Here is a 22,679-nt window from a genome sequence, read left to right on the forward strand (position 1 = left end):
ATATACAAAAAAATTATAAAGAAATACTGAATGATATTTTAATATAATCTCTTTCACTTTTCTTTTTTGGAATTTTGTATTTGTACATTGTTTTCAAACCAGCTTGAAGGACTTTACATCTATAATTGGTTCCAGATACCAATAAAACACTTTCTGTATAGCCAATACCAATATTACCATTTCTGTATAGCCACCCAGATCATCCTTTTATCAGTTGCTCTTTTTTCATAACCACACTCGAGTGCAACCTCATCAATTATGAAATGAAGAAAAAAGACTTTTTTCAAAAGGAAGTAAAGAGGGATGTTTAAATGTACAATGTACAAAGCATATCATATGAGGGAGATAGAGCTGTCATTCTCCTCGACATGTTACTCTTTACTCTAAAGTTTGACTAGTGTTTTCCTACAAATCATAACCAATTGATATTGCAAGAGTTTATTTATCAATTATCTTTGAACCATTTGAACAGAATGTTTTTTTTCTTTATGACAAAAATTCAAATTAATGGGCCATAACATTCTCGAAGCACTGAGACGAAAAAAACACACAGTAAAACTTTTTATCATATTTCTCCTGTGTTGGAGCATTCTTTCTCATAAATATAGAGTCGTCCTAAATTTTTCTTTTAAGCATCGTCCAAAATATAAACAAACACGCATCCATGACCAACTTCCTCTCGAAAACAAAGAAATTTCGTGTTTTTGTGGACAGTAGCTTGAAACTCCCGCATGAGGATTGTCAAGTATATTGAATCTAATGGTGTAATTTTTAAAAAGGTTTCTCCCCCCTTTTTGTTCTTTCGTAAATGAGGTAAATGTTCATATGTTACTAACTGTTGATTGGTAAGTTTGAATTTAATGAATTTTAGATAATCGTAATCAGCTTAAAAATCCAATTCTTTGGATGCCTATATTATTATACAAATTTTATTTTTAAGTTTCACTTTCTGTTAATAAGGGTTGCACTATACTTGACCGCTTGACGCAACAGTTAGAAGTCAACTTTTGAAGTTGAACAATTTAGGATGGCCCATGATGGCCATTCCCCTGTTGGTATTATAAATGCCAACTCTCAGAACTGTTCCATTTTCCAAGCTGACTGCCAATTTCACTCTTGAGGCCTTGGAAGATTTTACTACAGCTCGCATTCCTTTAATTTCTAACGGTAAGACACTCTAACGGTAACGGTAACGTTCTAACGGTAAATCAACCGGAGACTCTTAGTTGTAGAAATTTGAATTAGTAGGTAGAAGCTATCGCGAGGAAATCCATATTATGCATTGTGTAACAGCCTATTTCAAAATGTTCATTTAAAAGAAAGTGTTTCTCAAGAAGGCGCTTTGAATAGAAGAAAGTTCAATAGCTCGTAACGTTTCGATGTCTTATTAATCAGTCTTTTGCAGTATTTGCGGCTCAATATCACAAGCAATTTTGGTAGCGGGCGAAATAGCTCTTCAATATGTTGCCAGTATTTAGCGTAAGATGTCGTCGTAAGTACTTATAACGGTCACTCAAATGTCACTTGGAGGTTTTCCCCTAGTGATATATGCTCCACTAGTTTTAACCGCTTGCCACCACTCTTTAAACCACTATTTAGTTCTTTATTTGTATGCCTTTTATATTGGCAGATGTAATGGTTTACGTAAATTCCAAAGATAGACGATAAACGTTGGTACATGGTCTTTATTAAATAACGTGAGAATACGCATAGAGAAAATAAGATAGCATAAGAACAACTAGCTGCGACGAGGGCGAACGATGGACTGCCTTTAGAAATGAACCAAGAATATAACTTTCCTGGAACGGAAGTTCCAGGCCTGAGAACGAGCCCTTTCCCACGACTAGCTTTAGTCCCAAGAGCCCCCCCCCCCTGGACCGCTATCGTTGACACATAAATGCCCAACTAACTAAGAAATGAGATACCCGGAAAAGCTTCTCGAATTGATGTTAAATACTTTACACAAAAGTGAACCTGATTCAGATTTGGATACATTGTTTTGGATTTTGATTGTCAAATGAAACAGCAGATACACTGTTAATTGAACCGTCAATCTACGCAACCGAAGCAGATGCAGTAAATCCATATAAAGTGACCGACTCAGCGGAAAAGTTACGTAAGGAGTAATCCTTGACTCAAAACAAAGAAAACGTGCAAACACAGTGTTCTGGGATTGGTCAGCCGAGATGTAGGGACAAAAACCTCGAAGTACTATACATATATAAGAAGGTTGCTATGGTAAAGTATACTCACCCGAAACACTGGTGATATCACCCACATGTCTATTATGCCTCGATTGATGTGCTTACCAAGGCAGGCAAAGAAACAAAATAATGGTATTCCAAACGAGATGGACAAAACCACAAATTGAACCAGGAAATTAGCTGAAAAAAGCAAATAGTCTAAATTCCCAAAATTGACATTCGAACAAAACCGTACACATAATTTGATTCTAGGCATGAAAGGGAATGGTCAAGGTATTAAAGTGCATTCCATTTTACATATGATATCAAGTTTTCAAATTTGATTATAAAATACTAATAAATTTACAATAAATTTTTATAGCTCTAGAGATATCTGTGAAATTAATTGGGAGTATAAAACAAAGCTTGCAGCTCATTTTTCTTTTGTGCACTATGCAAAAATGGATAGATGATGCCGCGAAAGTAAACATTAAACCTGAATTTTTCCAACTGGTTTGATGAAAACAAACATATAGAGTAGATTGTAACCACCTGTGTTTCCTGTCACCGTGATGTCCTATCACCTGTTCACTCTTTCATATTATATGCCTGCTGGCTGACCCACCAAAATGTCTGTCACCGTGTCTATCTCAGCCCTCGATGGTCTATATAGCATTTGGATCCACCAAAAGGTGGGTAAATGTGTCTGCGTAATCAAGTAGAGAGATGGCGTTGCAGTTAAAGTCACTGCTATTTTATAGTTTTATAGTGTGTTGAAAGTTGCATGAGATTGCAAATGAGGCAATTAATTGCGTTTTTCTTGCACTCACAGAACTGAGAGATCTAAATATATAACAAGGGCATTTATTTACATTGCTTACAATTTAAAAACTTCCAAAAGACAAATTTAAGAGATCATTATATAAAAAAAAGTCGGTTACAAAAAAGTTCCGATTAAATATTTGAAATTAGCGCAAAAAATTGCATTATACCGATAGCAAATACACAGAATAATGATAAGTCTATTTAATCCTACAAACAATTAGATCACATAACGTTCAACGGAAATGAAATTTCAAACAGTTTTTACCTAAGAACGGAACTTGATGGGATAAATTTGATTACATTTTTCAAACCAGCAAAAAATTCGACGAAGTCACGTATTATTCTCTCAAATTCAAAAAGTTCAAATTTGCTGCCAAGTTTTATTAATTAGTGAAAATACAGAGGCCTTGAACGAAGGATATCTGGTTCAATCTAGCACTATTGTATAGACACAACTGGTTCAAATGAAATGATTTCTTATGATACTACCATGTCATTAATTCTGAGAAATGAGGAAACGGAGGGGAATTATTCTTACTGGAAAAAACGTTCCTGTAACACACACATGTGAAAAGAATTATATTTGTGTTCATATGAAAAAATATACTTAGATATATTAACATAAAGAAAATCTAGTCAGTTTAGCATTAGTGAAATCAGATTATAAACCACTGAATCCAGATTCAACAATAAATTAATTGATTGGATTCATTAACCACAAAAATTAAGTCACTTGGTGTCTCATAATACTCAAAAAAGGATTGAAAAGAAACTTTTTAATGTGTTTTCTATCTTTTCAAACGTGTAAAAATAAAGTATTGACTTACAGGGGCCCCATCAACACATTTTTATGAATTTGTGGATTGGGATGATGGCTTGCATATTAGTGTCTCGGTATATTTGCAGGACGTCGACTCTTTTGTATAGAATGGCATCAACAAGTGAGGAAAACCATATTGTTACCAAGATAAGCCCCAGAATTGCACAAAGCTTCCGTTCAACTGGATACATCAGGGACTTCATGGTGTCCCGTTCCCAGCCGGCTTAAGCGCTTCGTGTACATCTAGACTTTAGAAGACATATGAGTCCCCTGACCTGCACCAGTGGGACCAATTACCAATTTTATGATTACCAATTATACCAATTTTAATTATTTAAGTAATATGAAACTTACAACTAGGAACTTTACGACGCTAAAAACAACAATTGTATTGACATTTTGACTGAAACAAAGCTACGCACGCTCATTCTCCTCCATCTAAATCTATTCAAAGCATCCCTCTATAAACCATACCAGGAAGTTTCCACTTCCCTTAAATCTTAGATGATACATAATTCATTTACTTAGGCTGACACGATGAGGTGCATAGACAAGTGGTAGGGCTCATGATGGATAAGGATAAATCTTGCTTAGGTTAGGAAGGTAGTAATGATAAAATTCCGGTTGCTCATTTTAACATTAAAAAAGTGATAGGTATAAGCAGGGACACCCCTAGTGGGGGCAGGGGGAGGGGCGCCCCCTCCAACTTTTTTGGCATTCAGTAAAATTTTCGCCGAAGGCGAAAATTTTGCAATACTGGCCGAAATTTAGCAAAATTCTTGATTTCTGCAGAAAATTCGGCATAAATCAGGTATCGATTCGGTAAAATTTACAAAGATCGCCCCCCAATAAAACGAGCCTCAGGACGCCCCTGGGTATCAGTCATAACCCTGTAAAATTAACTAAAGAGGATAGTAGTAACTCAGATGTATTTTACTTGCAGTTGCAGGAACAAATAAATAAAATCAGTAGTAGAAACAGAATATTTTTATTAGGGAATTTCGTTGCGCAGGTTAGTAGATATAGTGATAGATGGTATCCTATCCTTGGTAAATTTGGCGTAGGAAAGGGATATAGGAACGGTTATAGACTGCTGTAATTTTGTAAGTGTAGTAATCTAGTTATAACCAATAAAGTATTTGGTCATAAAACGGCCAAGTTGGCAATATTTATGAAAGAAAAACAGGGTTATTTAAATAATACACATAACGATGATACACTAACCTCCATATATCACAGTCAAAGTAGACACCCTCGAAATGTTTAATAATCCCAGTGTACACGCAAGGAAGGCAAAAATTGGAGATATTTGCATGGGCCAATGGCTATGGTGTTTTCTCTGCGCCCTACCGCCGTCATCAAGTCGCATATCACTAAAAGCGAGAATCAAATTAAACTTATTATGGGTAAAAAGAATAAAAATTGTTGTTAAGACAATGATTACAACTATAATAACGCATGAGTAGCATATCGAGAATTTCATAAACATATCAAACAGTTCGTGGTAACGAACTGTAAGTAAGGAGCGACCCGGCTCAATGGTAACCGAAACTCTAGAAAACGGGTTTTTGATACCAATAGATATATCAAAAGAATCAGATTTCAATGCTGATTTCAAATATATAATTTTCATCAAGTTTAGTGCTACCCATCAAAAGTTAGGCGCCTGAGAAAATTTGGCTGATTTTCAAAAAAAGGGGGAAAGACCCCCTAAGAGCTATAGAACCTTAATGAAAATCATACAATCATATTCAGCGTATCAGAGAACCCTACTGTAGAGGTTTCAAGCTCCTATCTACAAAAATGTGGAATTTTACATTTTTTGCCAGAAGAAAGATCACGGTTGCGTGTTTATTTCTTTGTTTGTTTGTTTTTTTTTTTTTTTTTTTTATCCAGGGGTGATAGTATCGACCCAGTGGTCCTAGAATATCGTGGGAGGGCTCATTGGAACGGAAATTAAAAGTTCTAGTGCCCTTTTAGAGTGACCAAAAAAAATGGAGGGCAACCAGGCCCCCTCCCACGCTTATTTTTTTTCCCAAAGTCACCCGAACAAAATTTTTAGATAGCCATTTTGTTCATCATGGTCGAAAATATGATAAAAATGTCTTTTAGGGTGACTTAATCCCCCCAAGTTCCCAGAGGGAGGGCTAAAAGTTATGAACTTTACCCAATGTTAACATATAGTATTGGTTATTGGGAAGTATACAGAAGTTTTCAGGAGGTTTTTTTCCTGGTAGTGGGAGGGAAGGGTGGGTCGGTGGTTATGTTGGAGTATCTGTTCATGAAGGAAGTTTTCATGGGGGAAGGGAAATTGCCATGAAGGGGGCGCCGGACTTGCCAGCATTTTTTATTGGGTATTGGGAAGTATACAGACATTTTCAGGAAGGTTTTTTTTCTGGGGGGGGGGGGGGCTAGAGGAGGCAGTTACTCTGGAGGATCTTTCCATGGAGGATGTTTCATTGGGGTAAGGGACATTTCTATGAAGGTGGGGCCGGATTTCCGAGCATTATTTAAGAAACGATCAGATATTAAATAAAAAAAAACAAGTTTTTTCAACTGAAATGTAAGAAGGAATATTAGAACTTAAAACGAACAGAAATTATAACGTATGTGAGGGGGTTCTCCCCCAAGTCAGTACCCCGCTCTTTACGCTACAGTTTTTTTTTAGTGCTTTCAAAAGAGCTATCTATTCTAATTAAACGGCCTTTGTGATTCAGGGGTTTCTGAATCAAAATTTTTTTTAACTTTTGACGTAAAGAGCGTGGTATTGACTAAGGGGAGAACCCCTTCATATAAGTAATAACATATACGTAATAAAAAAACAATAAAAAAACAAGCGATACGGCTCAATAGTAATCGAAACTTTTAAAAACGAAATTTTGATGTCAATAAATGTATCAAAAGAATGTGTTTATAATGCTGATCCTAAATATATAAATTTTATTAAGTTTAGTATTACTCATCAAAGGCTACGAGCCTGAGAAAATTTACTCGATTTTTTAAAGAGGGGGAAACATCCCCTACAAGTGAAAGAATTTTAATGAAAATTACACCGTCAGATTCAGCGTATCAGAAAACCCTATTACATAGGTTTCAAGCTCATATCTGCAAAAATCTGCAACTTTGTATTTTTTGCCAGAAGAAAAATATACTAATATAGAAGTTATTTACGTAAGTTAATTTTTAAAGACATCAATTTATAAAAATAAAAGTAAAATTTTTATACAAATAAAAGGTGAATTAACTAAAAAACGATCAGAAATTAAATAAAAAAAACAAGTTTTTTAAACTGAAAGTAAGGAGCGACATTAAAACTTAAAACGAACAGAAATTATTCCGTATATGAAAGGGGCTGTCCCCTCCTCAACGCCTCGCTCTTTACGCTAAAGTTTTTTATTGTTTAAAAAAAAAAGTTATGAAACACAGTCAAATTGTAGCGTAAAGAGCGATGCGTTGAGGAAGGAACAGCCCCTTTCATATACGGAATAATTTTTTGTCGTTTTAAGTTATAAGGCCGCTCCTTACTTTCAGTTTAAAAAACTTGTTTTTTTTTATTTAATTTCATTTTAAGGATGAACTATTTAATAGAAGATTATCCAGACCATTTGAAAATCGGTTTTTGTTGTATTTTTTTTTAGAAATTTCCATTCTGTTAGTATTGTAAATTACTAGTATTCCGTTTTACACAATACTAGTACGCTCTTTACGAACAGAAATTATTCCGTATATGAAAGGGACTGTCCTCTCCTCAACGCCTCGCTCTTTACGCTAAAGTTTGACTCTGGGTCACAACTTTATTTTTTAAAACAGTAAAAAATTTTAGCGTAAAGAGCGAGGCGTTGAGGAGGAGACAGTCCCTTTCATATACGGAATAATTTCTTTTCGTTTTAAGTTTTAATGTCGCTCCTTACATTTAGTTAAAACAACTTGTTTTTTGAACTAAGTTTTCTGCTGGGGGTTTTTCCACATTTTCCATGGGGAGGAAAGTTTCCAGGGAGTGAACCTGTCAGGGGAAATTATAAACCGGGGGGATTTGCCAAAATTCCTATACAAAATTCTTTTTATATGTCTTGCTTTCACAGATATTTCCGTGGGGAGGGGATTTCTCCGTAGAGGAGGGGCCAGATTTCCTGGCATTATTTAAAAAACGTTTTTCCAACTGAAAGTAAGGAGCAACATTAAAACTTAAAATGAACAGAAATTATGACGCGCATCAAGGGGATTGCCCCGTTCTCAACACCTCGCTCTTTACTCTAAAGTTTAAATTTTGTCCCAATTGTGTAAGAACGACTCCTGAAACACAAGGGTCATTTAAATAAAACAATAGGAAGCATTTTTTAAAGTACTAAAAAAAACTTTAGCGCAAAGAGCGAGGTGTTGAGGAGGGGGCAACCCCCTTTATATACGTAATAATTTCTGTTCGTTTTTATTTTTAACGCTGCTCCTTACTTTCAGTTGAAAAAACTTATTTTTTTAAATTAATTACCAGGCACGGCCCACCTCTAGTCATCACATGAAAAAGCTTCTTAAACCTAGTTGTTAAAGCTTGCCAATATTGCCTACCTGGAGGTGAAACCTTTAACATGGCAGGGGCTATAGTTCGATGAAGGGGGGAGAGGGGAGTATTTTTGATTCAATGTCACAAAACCTGCGTAAAAAAATTGGTTGTGGTAATTCAAAAGCCGTAAGTTTGGTCCACACCCAAGCTTTTTCTTCGAGAAAACCTCTTTCTTCAGAAGTTTAGAGGGGAGATTAATTCTGAATTCGGTAAGAAGTTTATTGCCATTGTAAGGTAAAAAAAGTGATTTTTTCTAATAAATATTTTGCAAACTTCAGAGAAATGGGGGGTCTTCTCTCCCATAAGCACATCCTTTTGCTAATTTGAAAAACATATTTCTCCAAGAGACTGGCTATTCTTTTAAAGCTGAAAATAATACTTGGACTGGACTGTTGGCTATATTACAATGATCTTTTTTTTTTTTCGCAAGAAATTAATTTAGGCCATTGAAGCACAGCAAACCTGATACTGGTCTAAATTAAATTAAATTTTCCAAGTATTTGTGAAGAAAAGATAGCTTCAGAGAGGTAAAAAAATAACAGGAATCAAAAACTTTTAAGAATCCTGAAAAAAAAGGCAGTGAAACAGAACAAATCAGTGGATGCCCACTTTCACGATTTGGTGACCATACATTCCATAATACCTGGAAGTCCCGGATTAAAGAGCCCTGTCGCAATGTCTCACAAGTGTTCAAAAGTGACTCAGATTTTGGAAAAGGGCAGGCTTTGCTGTTGATATGTTCTCTTCTGATTTTGCAATAAATATCCCTAATATCATGTAGAGCCTTAGCTAAGTTTAAGAAAATGAAAAACCATAATTTGAACTATTTTTCACGAAATGCTCTTTTTTCGTCCTAACCGAGAACGACTAACGGCACTTTATGCAGGAGTACAGCTGAATTTTAAATTATTGCAAAAGTATACGATGATATGGATTTTGTGATACATATTGTTATACATATTATATGTATATATAATATATTGTTATACATATGATATGTATATACATATATGTGATACATATTTTTCGGCAGAAAAGGTACGAAATAATGCTCATAATATTTTTCAATGGTCCCTTTTAGATACTATGCAAAAAAAAAAAAACAAAAAAAAAACAGCTGTTCAGATAACATTTTAAATCTTCAGGAAACGAAACACAAAGAATACTTCATGAACATAGGGGTATAACCTAAATATCGTTTGGGAAGGTCTGATGCGCTTCGAAGGGAGGGGGGTAGGTAGGTCTACCTTATAGAACATGGTTTTACAGCCATTGTATAAGGAAGATTTACGTCTTTATGTATTAAATTAAAAAACTAGTTTTTTTCAACTGAAAGTAAGGAGCAACATCAAAAGTTAGAACGAACAGGAATTACTAAGCATATGAGGGGGGGGGGCGTCATTCTTCAAGAATCGGGCGTAAAGAGCGAGGTATTGAGAAGGGGGCAGCCCCTCTCATATAATTAGTGATTTCTCTTCGTTTTAAGTTTTGATGTTAGTACTTACTTTCAGTTGAAAAAACTTGTGTTTTTATTTAATTTCTGATCGTTTTCAAATAATGCCGGGAAATCTGGCTCCCACTCCATAAAAAAATTCCTTCTCCCCACGGACAAGCCCTCCATAGAAATGTATTCCCAACCCCTCACCAGGAAAATTTCTCCCAGACAATTCCATTCTAGCTGAATAATTCCCCTCGAAAAATTTCTTGCGGACGGTTCCAGAGGAAAAATTTTTTCTTAGTGCAATTTCATTTGGAAAAGACTTTCATTTGAAAAGATTATTTTTACAATCATTCCGGAAATCCCCTCCTCCATGGAAAAGTTTTCCCGCAAATACCCCGCCCCCTAGAAGAAAGTTGCTCCCGCAGAAAATTCTCTCTGGAGAATTTATCCCGTGGAAAACTCCCCAACGGCGAATTCCTCCCGTGAAAAAACCCCCCTCCTACGGACAGTTGCTTTAGACACTTCCAAACCGGTAAAAATTTCCCCCCAAACAATTCGCCTGAACATCTCCGCATATAAAATTGTGTCGGCAAAAAGCAAGTAAGAGTAATAAAAAGAAATCCGTATAGGAATTCTGGCAATTTTCCACTCTGTAAGTTTTCCCCCGTAAAGTTCACCCCCCGGAAACTTCCTTCTCCATGGAAAATTCTCTCTGTGGAAAATCCCCCAGGATAAAATTCATCCCTCCTCCACCCGAAGAACGTATGCATACTTCCCCATAAAAAATACTATACGTAAACAATGGGCAAATTTTTACCTTTAAAAACCTTTCCCCAGGGGCTGTGGGGGGTTATGATATCTCCAAAGGCATATTTATTGGGCCTTTCAGCTATCCTGATCAAAATGGCTATCTCAAAACTTTGATCAGACGACTTTGAGGAAAAAAGGGAGTTGGAAGGGGTCTAGTTGCCCTCCAATGTTTTTGGTCGCTTAAAAAGGGCACTAGAACTTCTAATTCTCACTCGAATGAGCCCTTTTCCAATATTCTCGGACTATTGGTTCGTTACGATCACCCCTAGGGAAAACAAAACAAAAAACGAACAAATAAACACGCATCCGTGATCTTTCTTCCGGCAAAAAATGCAAAATTCCACATTTTTGCAGATGGGAGCTTGAAACTTCTAAAATAGGGTTTTTTGATACGCTGAATCTGTTGATGTGATGTCCATTAAGATTACTTGACTTTTAGGAGATGTTTCCTCCTGTTTTGAAAATCAGGCAAATTTTTTCAGGCGCTTAGGCGCTTTTGATGGGTAACACTAAACTTAATAAATTTTATATATTTGGAATCAGTATAACAAGCCAATTCTTCTGATATATCTATTGATATCAAAAATTCGTCTTTTAAAGTTTCGGTTACTATTGATTTGTATCGCTCCTTACTTACAGTTCGTTACCACGAACTGTTTGATTGTTTTCAGGATTTCCAACAGGAGGTGGCTGAGCTCTCCTCCTGTCTATACTTCTGCCAGCACTTAAGCTATACCACTTATTACGATAACAGCGATGTTCTATTTAGATATTAGTATCTCCTTTATAGTCACTTGGCTTATTTGTAAATTAGTAAAGATCTCCCTGGTGCTACATTTCAGTGAGTAGCACTGATCAAACCCATGATACGGTTTAGCCATTTAATTTTGAACAAATTTTAAGGAGTTTTCTAACCTTTTACAGTAATTCTATTACCAAATCTTTTCGCATTACTTTATGCTCTGCAACATATACCTTTTTTAGATCAACTTTTCCCTCCTTATATTCGTGGCTAACTTAAAAATGAGTCTAAGCACTAGTTGAAAATTGGTGTTTTATCAGCATCAGCAAATTGGGATGTTTTATCAATCAAGATCTGGCAAAGGTCTCTTGCAGGGCCAGACAAAGGACAGTTGGAACGAATGGGCTCAATCGGACCCCACGTTTGAAAGGGCCCGCGTTGCCATCAAAATGAACAAATCCGTTTTTGGAAATTGTGAAATATTCTTAACAATTCCAGTAAGCGTTGCTTCTGGAGAAAGATCACTTTCCAGGCTAAAGCCAATAAACAACTACCTGATATCAACAATGAATCAGGATTGATTAAATAATTTAGCAATTATGTTGATTGAAAGTGAAGACGCAAGGAAATTACATTTTCAAACAGTTTTAAAAGACCTTACAGAACCAAAACTTAGAAATATGTAAATTCATGTATTCATATTCGGTGATATAAATTTCAAAAGACATTTTCAGCATTTCATAATATCTAGAAGACAATAATATATATTCGCGTAAGCTCAAAATGAGGACAAAAAAGGACAGAAACGTAAGCTCAAAATGAACAAGCTGGACTATCACATGAGACAAGATCAAGAGAAAAACCTCAGACATGTAAAAGGACGGGTGAAAATGAACAGCCTAGACCATCAAAACTAACTAGACCAATTCGTGCAGCTAAGGCAAAGGGCATTGAAAAAATTTCTGCAGCACTCATAAATGAAAAAGAAGAACAAAGAAAAATGTGATTAGAATAGTTGCGAAAACGACAATTACAACGAGTCAACAACAAAATTGAAGAACAAAGAAATCTGTGGTTACAAGACACGCAACAATGAGGATCAGAGCGAATCAAAATTAAGACGAAGAACAAAGAAATATGTGGTGAGAAGATATACGACAGTGAGAACAAAGAAATATGCAGTTAGAAAATAAGCGAAAGCGAGAATTACAAGCAACAGCGGAAATCAGAACGTTTCAAAAATGAAAATGAAGAACAAAAAACTGTAGCGTTAGCAGACACACGAAAGTAAAAATCAGAACGTATCAAAAATGACAATGAAGAACAAAGAATTGTGCTGTGCCAAAAAACCTGTGAAATTCGCCCTTCTTTGTTCTGCTACCTAGCGGTCTGTTACCTGCATGAGTTCTGCAGGTATTTCCAGCTTTGACACTAACGCTACCGATAAATTAAGTTTAGTGCTAGTTCAAATTGAAGAGATGGCATAAAAAAACCGTCATGAGATTGTCAACGGAGCGAAATTTTATATCGATTATCGAAACCGCTCCCTATCATAGTCGAAAAGTGAAAAACCAACTATAGATATTTATTTTCAATTCGGCATTTTCATAAGTTATGCGGAAAAGATCCGAGTTGTTGATCTTTGGTAGTTATTAAGGATCTTTGGGTGTGACAAGGTCCGAACGGCTGTAGCAACGAAATGTCTATTTTGACCTACATGGTTTTATAGTTAAACAAAAGACGTCGATCTCCTTAACCACTCAGTCAACTGGTTGGTCAAGTGGTTAAAAGCGTTTAACAACTCCTCTATCTTGCCGTTTTCTGAACATTTAGAAGTAGCACTGAGCAAAATGACGTTTTCGAGAACTAAAAAAAGCGAGAAGACAAGGGCAATTGAAATAAATTCACTTGAGTTATACTCGATAGAAACTGACGACCAGCGTTTGACAAAAATTGCATGTGGCAAAAGCTGTGGCAGCTGTGGCAAAAGCATTTGACACAGCTGAAAGTATAGAATATAAAAAGAAACATTCGGTAGCGGCTACAAATAAAATTTAGCCGCAACACAGCTTTTCTGCAAAACTCCTTTCTTTCTTTGACAACAGTGTAATAATAGCCATATGCACACGGCTACACGCCCCAGAGATTTATGCGGAACGTGCCGGCAGGGAATGGCCATTCACTTCTTCTTCCCAACCTTCTCAGCGGCCTTGGCGACTTTGCCACCAGCAGATGGTGAGTCCTTGAAGTTGACCGACTTGATGACAAACGGCAAGCGTGAAATAGAAGAAAAAGATGGATTTGATAGTTCTAGCATACCACATTGGTTAAGACTTTAGGTCCTATCCCTATTCGGTTGATAAATGGTGTTCGTGCAGGGCGCAAAAACATCTATGAAAAAATTAAAAGTAAAGTACAAATTAAAGGTAGTCGTATTTATAAAAAAAAGAAGAAAATAAAGACATTTGATTTGATTTGGAAAAATGTCCAACAAGTGTCCTTTTTTTCAAAAAGCTGCCTTTTTTGACCCAATAGTGTCCCGGTGTCCCTCAGAGTGAAAAAGTGTCCAAAACCCAAAGTGTCCATTTGGCATCCCAGTTCAGCAGACAGGAGAAAATGCAAACATATCCAAAGTGGACCGCGTACACGTGACCACCAGAGCAGGCCTGTCTAGTTCAATCTACTTACTCACGAAAAATCACGGCCGGGTACATTTTGGGCAAATTTTGTGCACTGTAAAAACTTATAGTTTAGTTATCAAACAGTTCGTGGCGACCCGGCTCAATGGTAACCAAAACTCTAGAAAACGGGTTTTTGATACCAATTGATACATCAAAAGAATCAGATTTCAATGCTGATTACAAGTATATAACTTTCATCAAGTTTAGTGCTACCCATCAAAAGTTACGCGCCTGAGAAAATTTGGCTGATTTTAAAAAAAAGGGGGAAAGACCCCCTAAAAGTTATAGAACCTTAATGAAAATCATACCATCATATTCCGCGTATCAGAACCATACAGTAGAGGTTTCAAGCCCCTAATCAATAAAAATGTGGAATTTTGCATTTTTTTTTGGCCAGAAGAAAGATCACGGATGCGTGTTTGTTTGTTTTTTTTTTGTTTTTTTTTACCAGGGGTAATCGTATTGACCCAGTGGTCCTAGAATATCTTAGGAGGGCTCATTGGAACGGAAATTAAAAGTTCTAGTGCCCTTTTTGAGTAACCAAAAAAAATGGAGGGCAACTAGGCCCCCTCCCACGCTTATTTTTTTCCCAAAGTCACCCGATCAAAATTTTGAGATAGCCATTTTGTTCAATATGGTCGAAAATATGATAAATATGTCTTTTAGGATGACTTAATCCCCCGAAGTTCCCAGGGGGAGGGCTAAAAGTTATGAACTTTACCCAATGTTAACATATAGTATTGGTTATTGGGAAGTATACAGAAGTTTTCAGGAGGTTTTTTCTGGTAGTGGGAGGGAAGGGTGGGTCGGGGGTTATGTTGGAGGATCTGTCCATGAAGGAAGTTTTCATGGGGGAAGGGAAATTGCCATGAAGGGGGCGCCGGACTTGCCAGCATTATTTATTGGTTATTGGGAAGTACACAGACATTTTCAGGAAGGATTTTTTTCTGGAGGGGGTGGGGGCTAGGGGAGGGGGTTACTCTAGAGAATCTTTCCGTGGATGATGTTTCTTTGGGGTAAGGGACATTTCTATGAAGGGGGCGCCGGATTTCCAAGCATTATTTAAAAAACGATCAGAAATTAAAAAAATAAACTAGTTTTTTTCAACTGAAAGTAAGAAGGAACATTAGAACTTAAAACGAAAAGATATTATAACGTATGTGAGGGGGTTCTCCCCCAACTCAATACCTCACTCTTTACGCTACAGTTTTTTTTACTGCTTTCAAAAGAGCTATCTATTCTAATTAAACGGCCTTTGTGATTCAGGGGTTTGTGAATCAAATTTTTTTTTAACTTTTAACGTAAAGAGCGTGGTATTGACTAAGGGGAGAACCCCCTCATATACGTAATAACATATAAGTAATAAAAAAAACAATAAAAAAAACAAGCGATACGGCTCAATAGTAATCGAAACTTTTAAAAATGGAATTTTTATGTCAATAAATGTATCAAAAGAATGTGTTTATAATGCTGATTCTAAACATATACATTTTATTAAGTTTAGTATTACTCATCAAAGGCTACGAGCCTGAGAAAATTTACTCGATTTTTTAAAGAGGGGGGAAACATCCCCTAGAAGTGAAAGAATTTTAATGAAAATCACACCGTCAGATTCAGCGTATTAGAAAACCCTTTTACATAGGTTTCAAGCTCATATCTGCAAAAATCTGCAACTTTGTATTTTTTGCCAGAAGAAAAATATACGAATATAGAAGTTAGTTACGTAAGTTAATTTGTAAAGACATCCATTAAGCAAAAGAAAAGTAAAATTTTTATGCAATTTGTTTTTACTTATTCAATGACGGTTAGCCAAAATAAAAGCTGCATTAACTAAAAAACGATCAGAAATTAAATAAAAAAAAAACAAGTTTTTTAAACTGAAAGTAAGGAGCGACATTAAAACTTAAAACGAACAGGAATTATTCCGTATATGAAAGGGGCTGTCCCCTCCCCAACGCCTCGCTCTTTACGCTAAAGTTTGACTGTGTCTCACAACATTATTTTTTTAAACAATAAAAAACTTTAGCGTAAAGAGCGAGGCGTTGAGGAGGGGACAGTCCCTTTTATATACGGAATAATTTCTGTTCGTTTTAAGTTTTAATGTTGCTCCTTACTTTCAGTTTAAAAAACTTGTTTTTTTTTATTTAATATAGTTAAACTTGATGTAAAAAGTTGCACTAAACTGCAGTTACTTTTTCAGCTGTAAAAAGAAAATATAATCAACGTACGAAAAATTGTCAAAATAGCAAGGTTATATATATATATATATATTATATATATATATATATATATATATATATATATATATATATATATATATATATATATATATATATATATACCACTGTTGAAATTTTCCTTCAAAACAGGATAACTTTGCTTAGTTGTGACTTGGAACACCATCTCTTGAAGCCCTCGTTATATTTTGACAATGCAAAACATGGACACTATATCCGATACACTGAGATAAGAAAAGAATATTCATTTCAATCAGTTTCCTGTTTTCGACACAAAATGAGCTCTCGGCAATTGTTTAACTATGTAATGTTCAAATTGTTATTACTTGGTTATTTTTATACACAAAAAGTTGGGATCAGCACCAATGCATCAGCATCAATATTAGCTGTCATTAAAATGACAGCTAATATTATATTGACGAAACTATGTTCTAAGTGTCGAAAATTCTTGTCTGATGTAGTAGAATACAAGGCCGATTAAAAATTTTCCTTCAGCCAAATTCAAAAGTAGGTATTAGCTTCTATTATGGAATTCATTTCTTTTGAGAATATTTTGTAGTAACCTTGTCGAAATTTTCGACAGATAACAACAGGCCCTGTCGAAATATAGGTGACTCTGTCAAAACTTCACTGAACATGTAAAACAGATGAGAAACAATTGGTGTCGAAATCCAAGGGTCCTCTGACGAAAACAGTAATCGAATTTACGGGTACTTTCTCAACAACGAGATATTTTGATGATTATTATTTCTAATAATATTTCACATGAAAAAAAAAACATAAAAAAGATTTTTTATTAAATCGTAGTTTTACTGATTTGACGCTAATTGCTAGATTTTTCCATCATGAGAGGAACTGCCACTTGGCCTCATACCATGTCTATATTTTTAAGCATTTGACTTGGTTGATCACAACATCCTAATTCATTTGTCGCTGAATAACTTTGAAGTAGACACATTATGTGTCAACTTAGTCAACAATAAAGTCTCAACTTAAAGAGTCCTTATCCGTTGTTGAGATATTTCATATACCCTTTTGACATCCTGTATGCACATAGTCTCTTTTGAGTTAATTGAACATCCCCTGAAAACTTCAGCTTAACACCGTTACTGTTCCTGGGGAAATACAGATACAACATTTTGACAACCTGAACCTACATAGTGCATTTTGTGTCAATTTTTTATATCTTTTCTTTCAAATAGAGCCCAAGTTGTAAAATAAAAAAAATCTCTCTGATCACCTCCCTACTTGGTGCAAAATTCCTTGAGGAACCTTGTTAGGACCAATCTTATATCTAGTATTGATTAATGAAATTGTAGGATTCCCTCAAAGGTGTTAGTGAGAAGATTACCTGCTGATACTTGAAGTATGTCATAGAAATATCAAAAGTGGTCCCATCAACATCCTACCCATGTTTAGGATGAGGATAAGAATTTACATACGAACGTAAATTCCACTAGTCAATTATAATAACAATAAACTTCTTAAAATTATTGATCTCAACTCCCGTTGTTTTAGACCCTATCCCACCCAAAATGCTAGTGAAACATGTTGAACTCATTGGTGTCACAAATTTCTAATAGTCTTAAGTAGAACTTGCATATTTCAAGGATTGTGGACTTTCCAGAGAAAGGATAGTCAAAATCAAAATTTTTAAGGTGGATTAAAATGGCAGATTAACTTTGAAATGGCCAAATGTTGAAAAATAAAATGGCAGATTAACTTTGAAATGGCCAAATGTTGACAACTAAAATGGCAAATTAACTTTGAAATGGCCAAATGTTGACAAAATTTTCACTGCGAACAACAAAGAAATCTTTGCAGGCATTAAAGCTGAGAGGAACTGGGCCATTCCAGACAGCGTTTGGAGATACTATTCTTGTGGCATATATGCAAAAATAAGAAAAAAAGGTATATAACCTAGGTCACACGATTACACTCCATATGATTATCGAATTTCGCTCCTATACCTGAGACAATTTTTTCAGTTTTTTGCTTCCACTATCTGAATAGTGTTTTATACATTGGAAATAGTTGAAGAGAAACAAAGAAATAAAGTAAAAGGAATAGGCATGTCGAGTGCACAAGGATCCACCCACAAGCATTCCCCAAGCATTTCGACACGTGTTGAATTGGGTTCCAACTAACGTCGAAACAGGTAACTTTTTGTTTTGTCAAATTTGTAGGTGAAACGGTCCAATTTCAGAATATATATATACATATATATATATATATATATATATATATATATATATATATATATATATATATATATATATATATATATATATATATATATATATATATATATATATATATATATATATATATATAAGTTATTATCTGCTGAAATAAAAGTTCTGTATTGAGATTGATAACCGTGTATATTGAGAATATTCGGGGTGGTAGGGGGAGTATAACTTTATATAAAGAATGCCAAGAGGTGTTCTATGGTTCATCCCATGTTAATGATCACCATAAGCTAAGAGGAAAATAAAATTTTGTCAAAATTTCGCATAACACCCCTGGAATTACCGCAGCCAAAATACGGATGAGGCCACACCTTGACTCTCTTCGCCTAGACCTTGACGTTACTACAGGATTGGAAACAGATTCAGAGCTGGAAGAAGACGACGAATCTGGGGAAATTCTGGCTGTTGTACGACGAGTCCTTCGACGACGTCGGCGATTATTAGAGTCAGTAAGACGTCTTGTATTTCCCATCCGAGTGGAAAGAGACACCCTAGAAATTTAAAATTCATAGTTAAAATAACAAAAAGTAGTAAAAGCGAGGGTTCGCTAACATTGAGGAGGGGCTGTCCCCTCCTCAACGCCTCGCCCTTTACGCTAAAGGTTTTTATTGTTTAAAAAAATAGAGTTGTGAGAAAGTCAAACTTTAGCGTAACCAGTGAGGCGTTGAGGAAGGGACAGCTCCTTTCATATACGGAATAATTTCTGTTCGTTTTAAGTTTTAACGTCGTTCCTTACTTTCAGTTAAAAAAATCTTGTATTTATTTAATTTTTCAACGTTTTGAATTAATACAGGTTTTGATTTTGGCTCACCGTACATGAATAATTAAAAAAAAATTGGCACATTAATTTTACTTTTATTCGGTTAAACGGCTTTCTCGAAACTTGTTTAATTTTATTTACGAACGTTTTTATTAGCAATAAATATACGTAACTTACAAATTAACTTACGTAACGAACTTCTATATTCATATATAATTAATACGTATATTAGGGGATTCGCCCCCTAGTCAAAACCTTACTCTTTAAGCTTAAGTTCAAATTTTGTTACAATTCTTTAAAAATTACCCTTAATCAGAAAGGCCGTTAATTAGAATAAATAGCTCTTATGAAAGTACTAAAAAATCTTTGGCTTAAAGAGCGAGATATTGACTAGGGGATGAACCCAAACATATATGTAATATTTTCTGTTTTATTCAAGTTTTTATCTTGGTCCTTATTTTCAGTTGAAAAACTTGTTGTTTTTTTTATTTAATTTCTGATCTTTTTTAAAATAATGCTGGGAAATTCGGCGCGTCCTTCATAGCAATGTCCCCTCCTCCATGAACGCTTCATTCATGGAAAGATCCTCCCACATAACCCCTGACCCCCCCCCCACTACCAGAAAAAATTCCTCCTGAAAACGTCTGTATACTTCCCAATAACCCAATACTATATGTTAACATTGGGTAAAGTTCACAACTGTCAGCCCTCCCCCCGGGGTCTTCGGGGGATTAATTCATCCTAACAGACATAGTTATCATATTTTCGACCATGCTGAACAAAATGGCTATCTCAAATTTTTTTCGGGTTACTGGAAAAAAATGAGCGTTGGAGGAGGCCTAGTTGCCCTCCATTTTTTTTCACTTAAAAATGGCACTAGAACTTTTAATTTCCGTTCCAGTGAGCCCTCTCACGATATTCTAGGACCACTGGGTCGATACGATCACCCCTGGAAAAAAAAATAATAAGCACACATCCATGATCTTTCTTCTGGTAAAAAATGCAAAATTCCACATTTTTGTAGATATGAGCTTCAAACCTGTACAGTAGGGTTCTCTGATACGCTGAATATGAGGTGTGATTTTCATTAAGGTTCCATAGCCTTTAGGGGGTCTTTCCACCTTTTTTCAAAAATCACCCAAACTTTCTAAGGCGCGTAACTTTTGATAAGTAGGACTAAACTTGATGAAACTTATATATTTGAAATCAGCATTAAAATCTGATTCTTTTGATGTATCAATTGGTATCAAAATCCTGTTTTCGAAAGTTTCGGTTGCCATTGAGCCGGGTCGCTCCTTACTTACAGTTCGTTACCAAGAACTGTTTGATCGGCGTCGATTTGACCTTGAAAAATTTTCTAGTTTTCGGCGCCGATTTACAAAATCAGCGCCGAATTTCATTATGATCATCACGAAAAAAATAGGGATACAATTAAAGAGTCAGCCAGAGATGTCTGTGGTGAAAGACCCGGCTACTGAGTTGAGAACTAAACTGAGAACTAAGCTGAGATCAATCATGCCAGTTGACTAAGATCAACTCCAGTTGACCATTTGTGTCCATGATTTTTTGTTTTGAAAATCTCGCGCAATAAATTTTTCTTTCAACAAATTTTTCTTACCGCTATCGTTTGTCCACCGATGCTGAAATCGGTTCCCGAAATCAGCTACGTGTGCCGAACCTTTAAATCAAACCCAGCCTGAGACAATGCAGGGTATGCTTACAGAACAGCGCATACAATTCGTTACCTTTTTTATGAAGCCTACTGACTGTGTGCAATTTCTATCATGAAAAATACTCGTTTACCCTCTGGTTTCAAGGACACGCTAAAAAACTTATAATCTCTTGTGAGCATCCAAAAATAAGAACTGCTGATTCTAAGTGTAATTTAATAAAAAAAAAACCAAGTTTTTTTAACTGAAAGTAAAGAACGACGTTAAAGCTTAAAACGAACAGAAATTATTCCGTAGCCTATATGCAAGGGGCTGACCACTCCTCAACACCTCGCTCTTTACGCTAAAGTTTTTTATTGTTTAAAAAAATAGAGTTTTGAGAAAGTCAAACTTTAGCGCAACGAACGAGGCGTTGAGGAGGGGACAGCCCCTTTCATATACGGAATAATTTCTGTTCGTTTTTAGTTTTAACGTCGCTCCTTACTTTCAGTTAAAAAAAAACTTGTATTTTATTTAATTTTTCAACGTTTTTGAATTAATACAGGTTTTGATTTTGTCTCACCGTACATGAATAATTAAAACAAAATTTGCATATTAATTTTACTTTTATTTGGTTAAATGGCTTTCTGGAAAGTTGTTTAATTTTATTTACGCTACTAACGTTTTTATTAGTAATAAATATACGTAACTAACGAATTAGCTTACGTAACGAACTTCTATATTCATATATTTTTAATACTTATATTAGGAGGTTTGCCCCCTAGTCAATACCTTGCTCTTTAAGCTAAAGTTCGAATTTTGTTCCAATTCTTAAAAAATGACCCCTTAATCACAAAGGCCGTTAATTAAAATAAATAGCTCTTATGAAAGTACTAAAAAATCTTTGGCTTAAAGAGCGAGGTATTGACTAGGGTGTGAACCCAATCATATACGTAATATTTTCTGTTCGTTTTAATTTTTGATGTTGCTCCTTACTTTCAGTTGCAAAACTTGTTTTTTAAAATTTAATTTCTGATCTTTTTTTTTAAATATGTTGGGAAATCCAGCACCCCCTTCATAGCAAAGTCCCTTCCCCATGAAAACTTCCTTCATGAAAAGATCCTCTCACATAGGCCCCGACCCCCCACTACCAGAAAAAAATCCCCCCTGAAAACGTCTGTATACTTCCCAATAACGAATACTATATGTTAACATTGGGTAAAGTTCATAATTTTCAGCCCTCCCCCCCCGGGACTTCGGGGGATTAAGTCATCCTAAAAGACATATTTATAATATTTTCGATCATGCTGAACAAAATGGGTATCTCAAAATTTTGATCAGGTGACTTTGGGAAAAAATGAGCGTGGGAGGGGGGCCAAGTTGCCCTCCATTTTTTTGGTCACTTGAAAAGGGCACTAGAAATTTTAATGTCCGTTCCAATGAGCCCTCCCACAATATTCTAAGACCACTGGGTCGATACGATCACCCCTGGGAAAAAAACAAAACAAAACAAAAAAACAAATGAACACACATCCGTGATCTATCTTCTGGCAAAAAGTGCAAAATTCTACATTTTTATAGATAGGAGCTTGAAACGTCTACAACAGGGTTCTCTGATACGCTGAATATGATGGTAAGATTTTCATTAAGGTTCTGTAACTTTTAGGGGGTTTTCCCCCCTTTTTTCTAAAATCAGCCAAATTTTGTCAGGCACATAACTT

General features: G+C 35.5%; 1 protein-coding gene across 2 annotated transcripts in view; it reads right to left on the reverse strand.

Moving 5' to 3' along the window:
- Positions 1–22,679, reverse strand: part of bdg (sodium-dependent transporter bedraggled) — a 194,357-nt gene that overhangs the window by 126,564 nt on the left and 45,114 nt on the right. Inside the window, exons 4-6 of one of the 2 annotated variants that reach the window (XM_089100621.1) lie at positions 18,861–19,040; positions 5,053–5,201; positions 2,254–2,384 (exon numbers count right to left, since the gene is read on the reverse strand). In XM_089100621.1, coding sequence (XP_088956747.1) covers positions 2,254–2,384; positions 5,053–5,201; positions 18,861–19,040 — 460 coding nt within the window. The remainder of the gene's footprint in view (positions 1–2,253; positions 2,385–5,052; positions 5,202–18,860; positions 19,041–22,679) is intronic. The other variant, XM_089100627.1, reaches the window with a different exon arrangement.

Source organism: Artemia sp. Qi Xiang Cuo, chromosome 2 (assembly GCF_049724085.1).
Source record: "Artemia sp. Qi Xiang Cuo chromosome 2, ASM4972408v1, whole genome shotgun sequence".
In the NCBI taxonomy this organism is placed as follows: Eukaryota; Metazoa; Arthropoda; class Branchiopoda; order Anostraca; family Artemiidae; genus Artemia; species Artemia sp. Qi Xiang Cuo.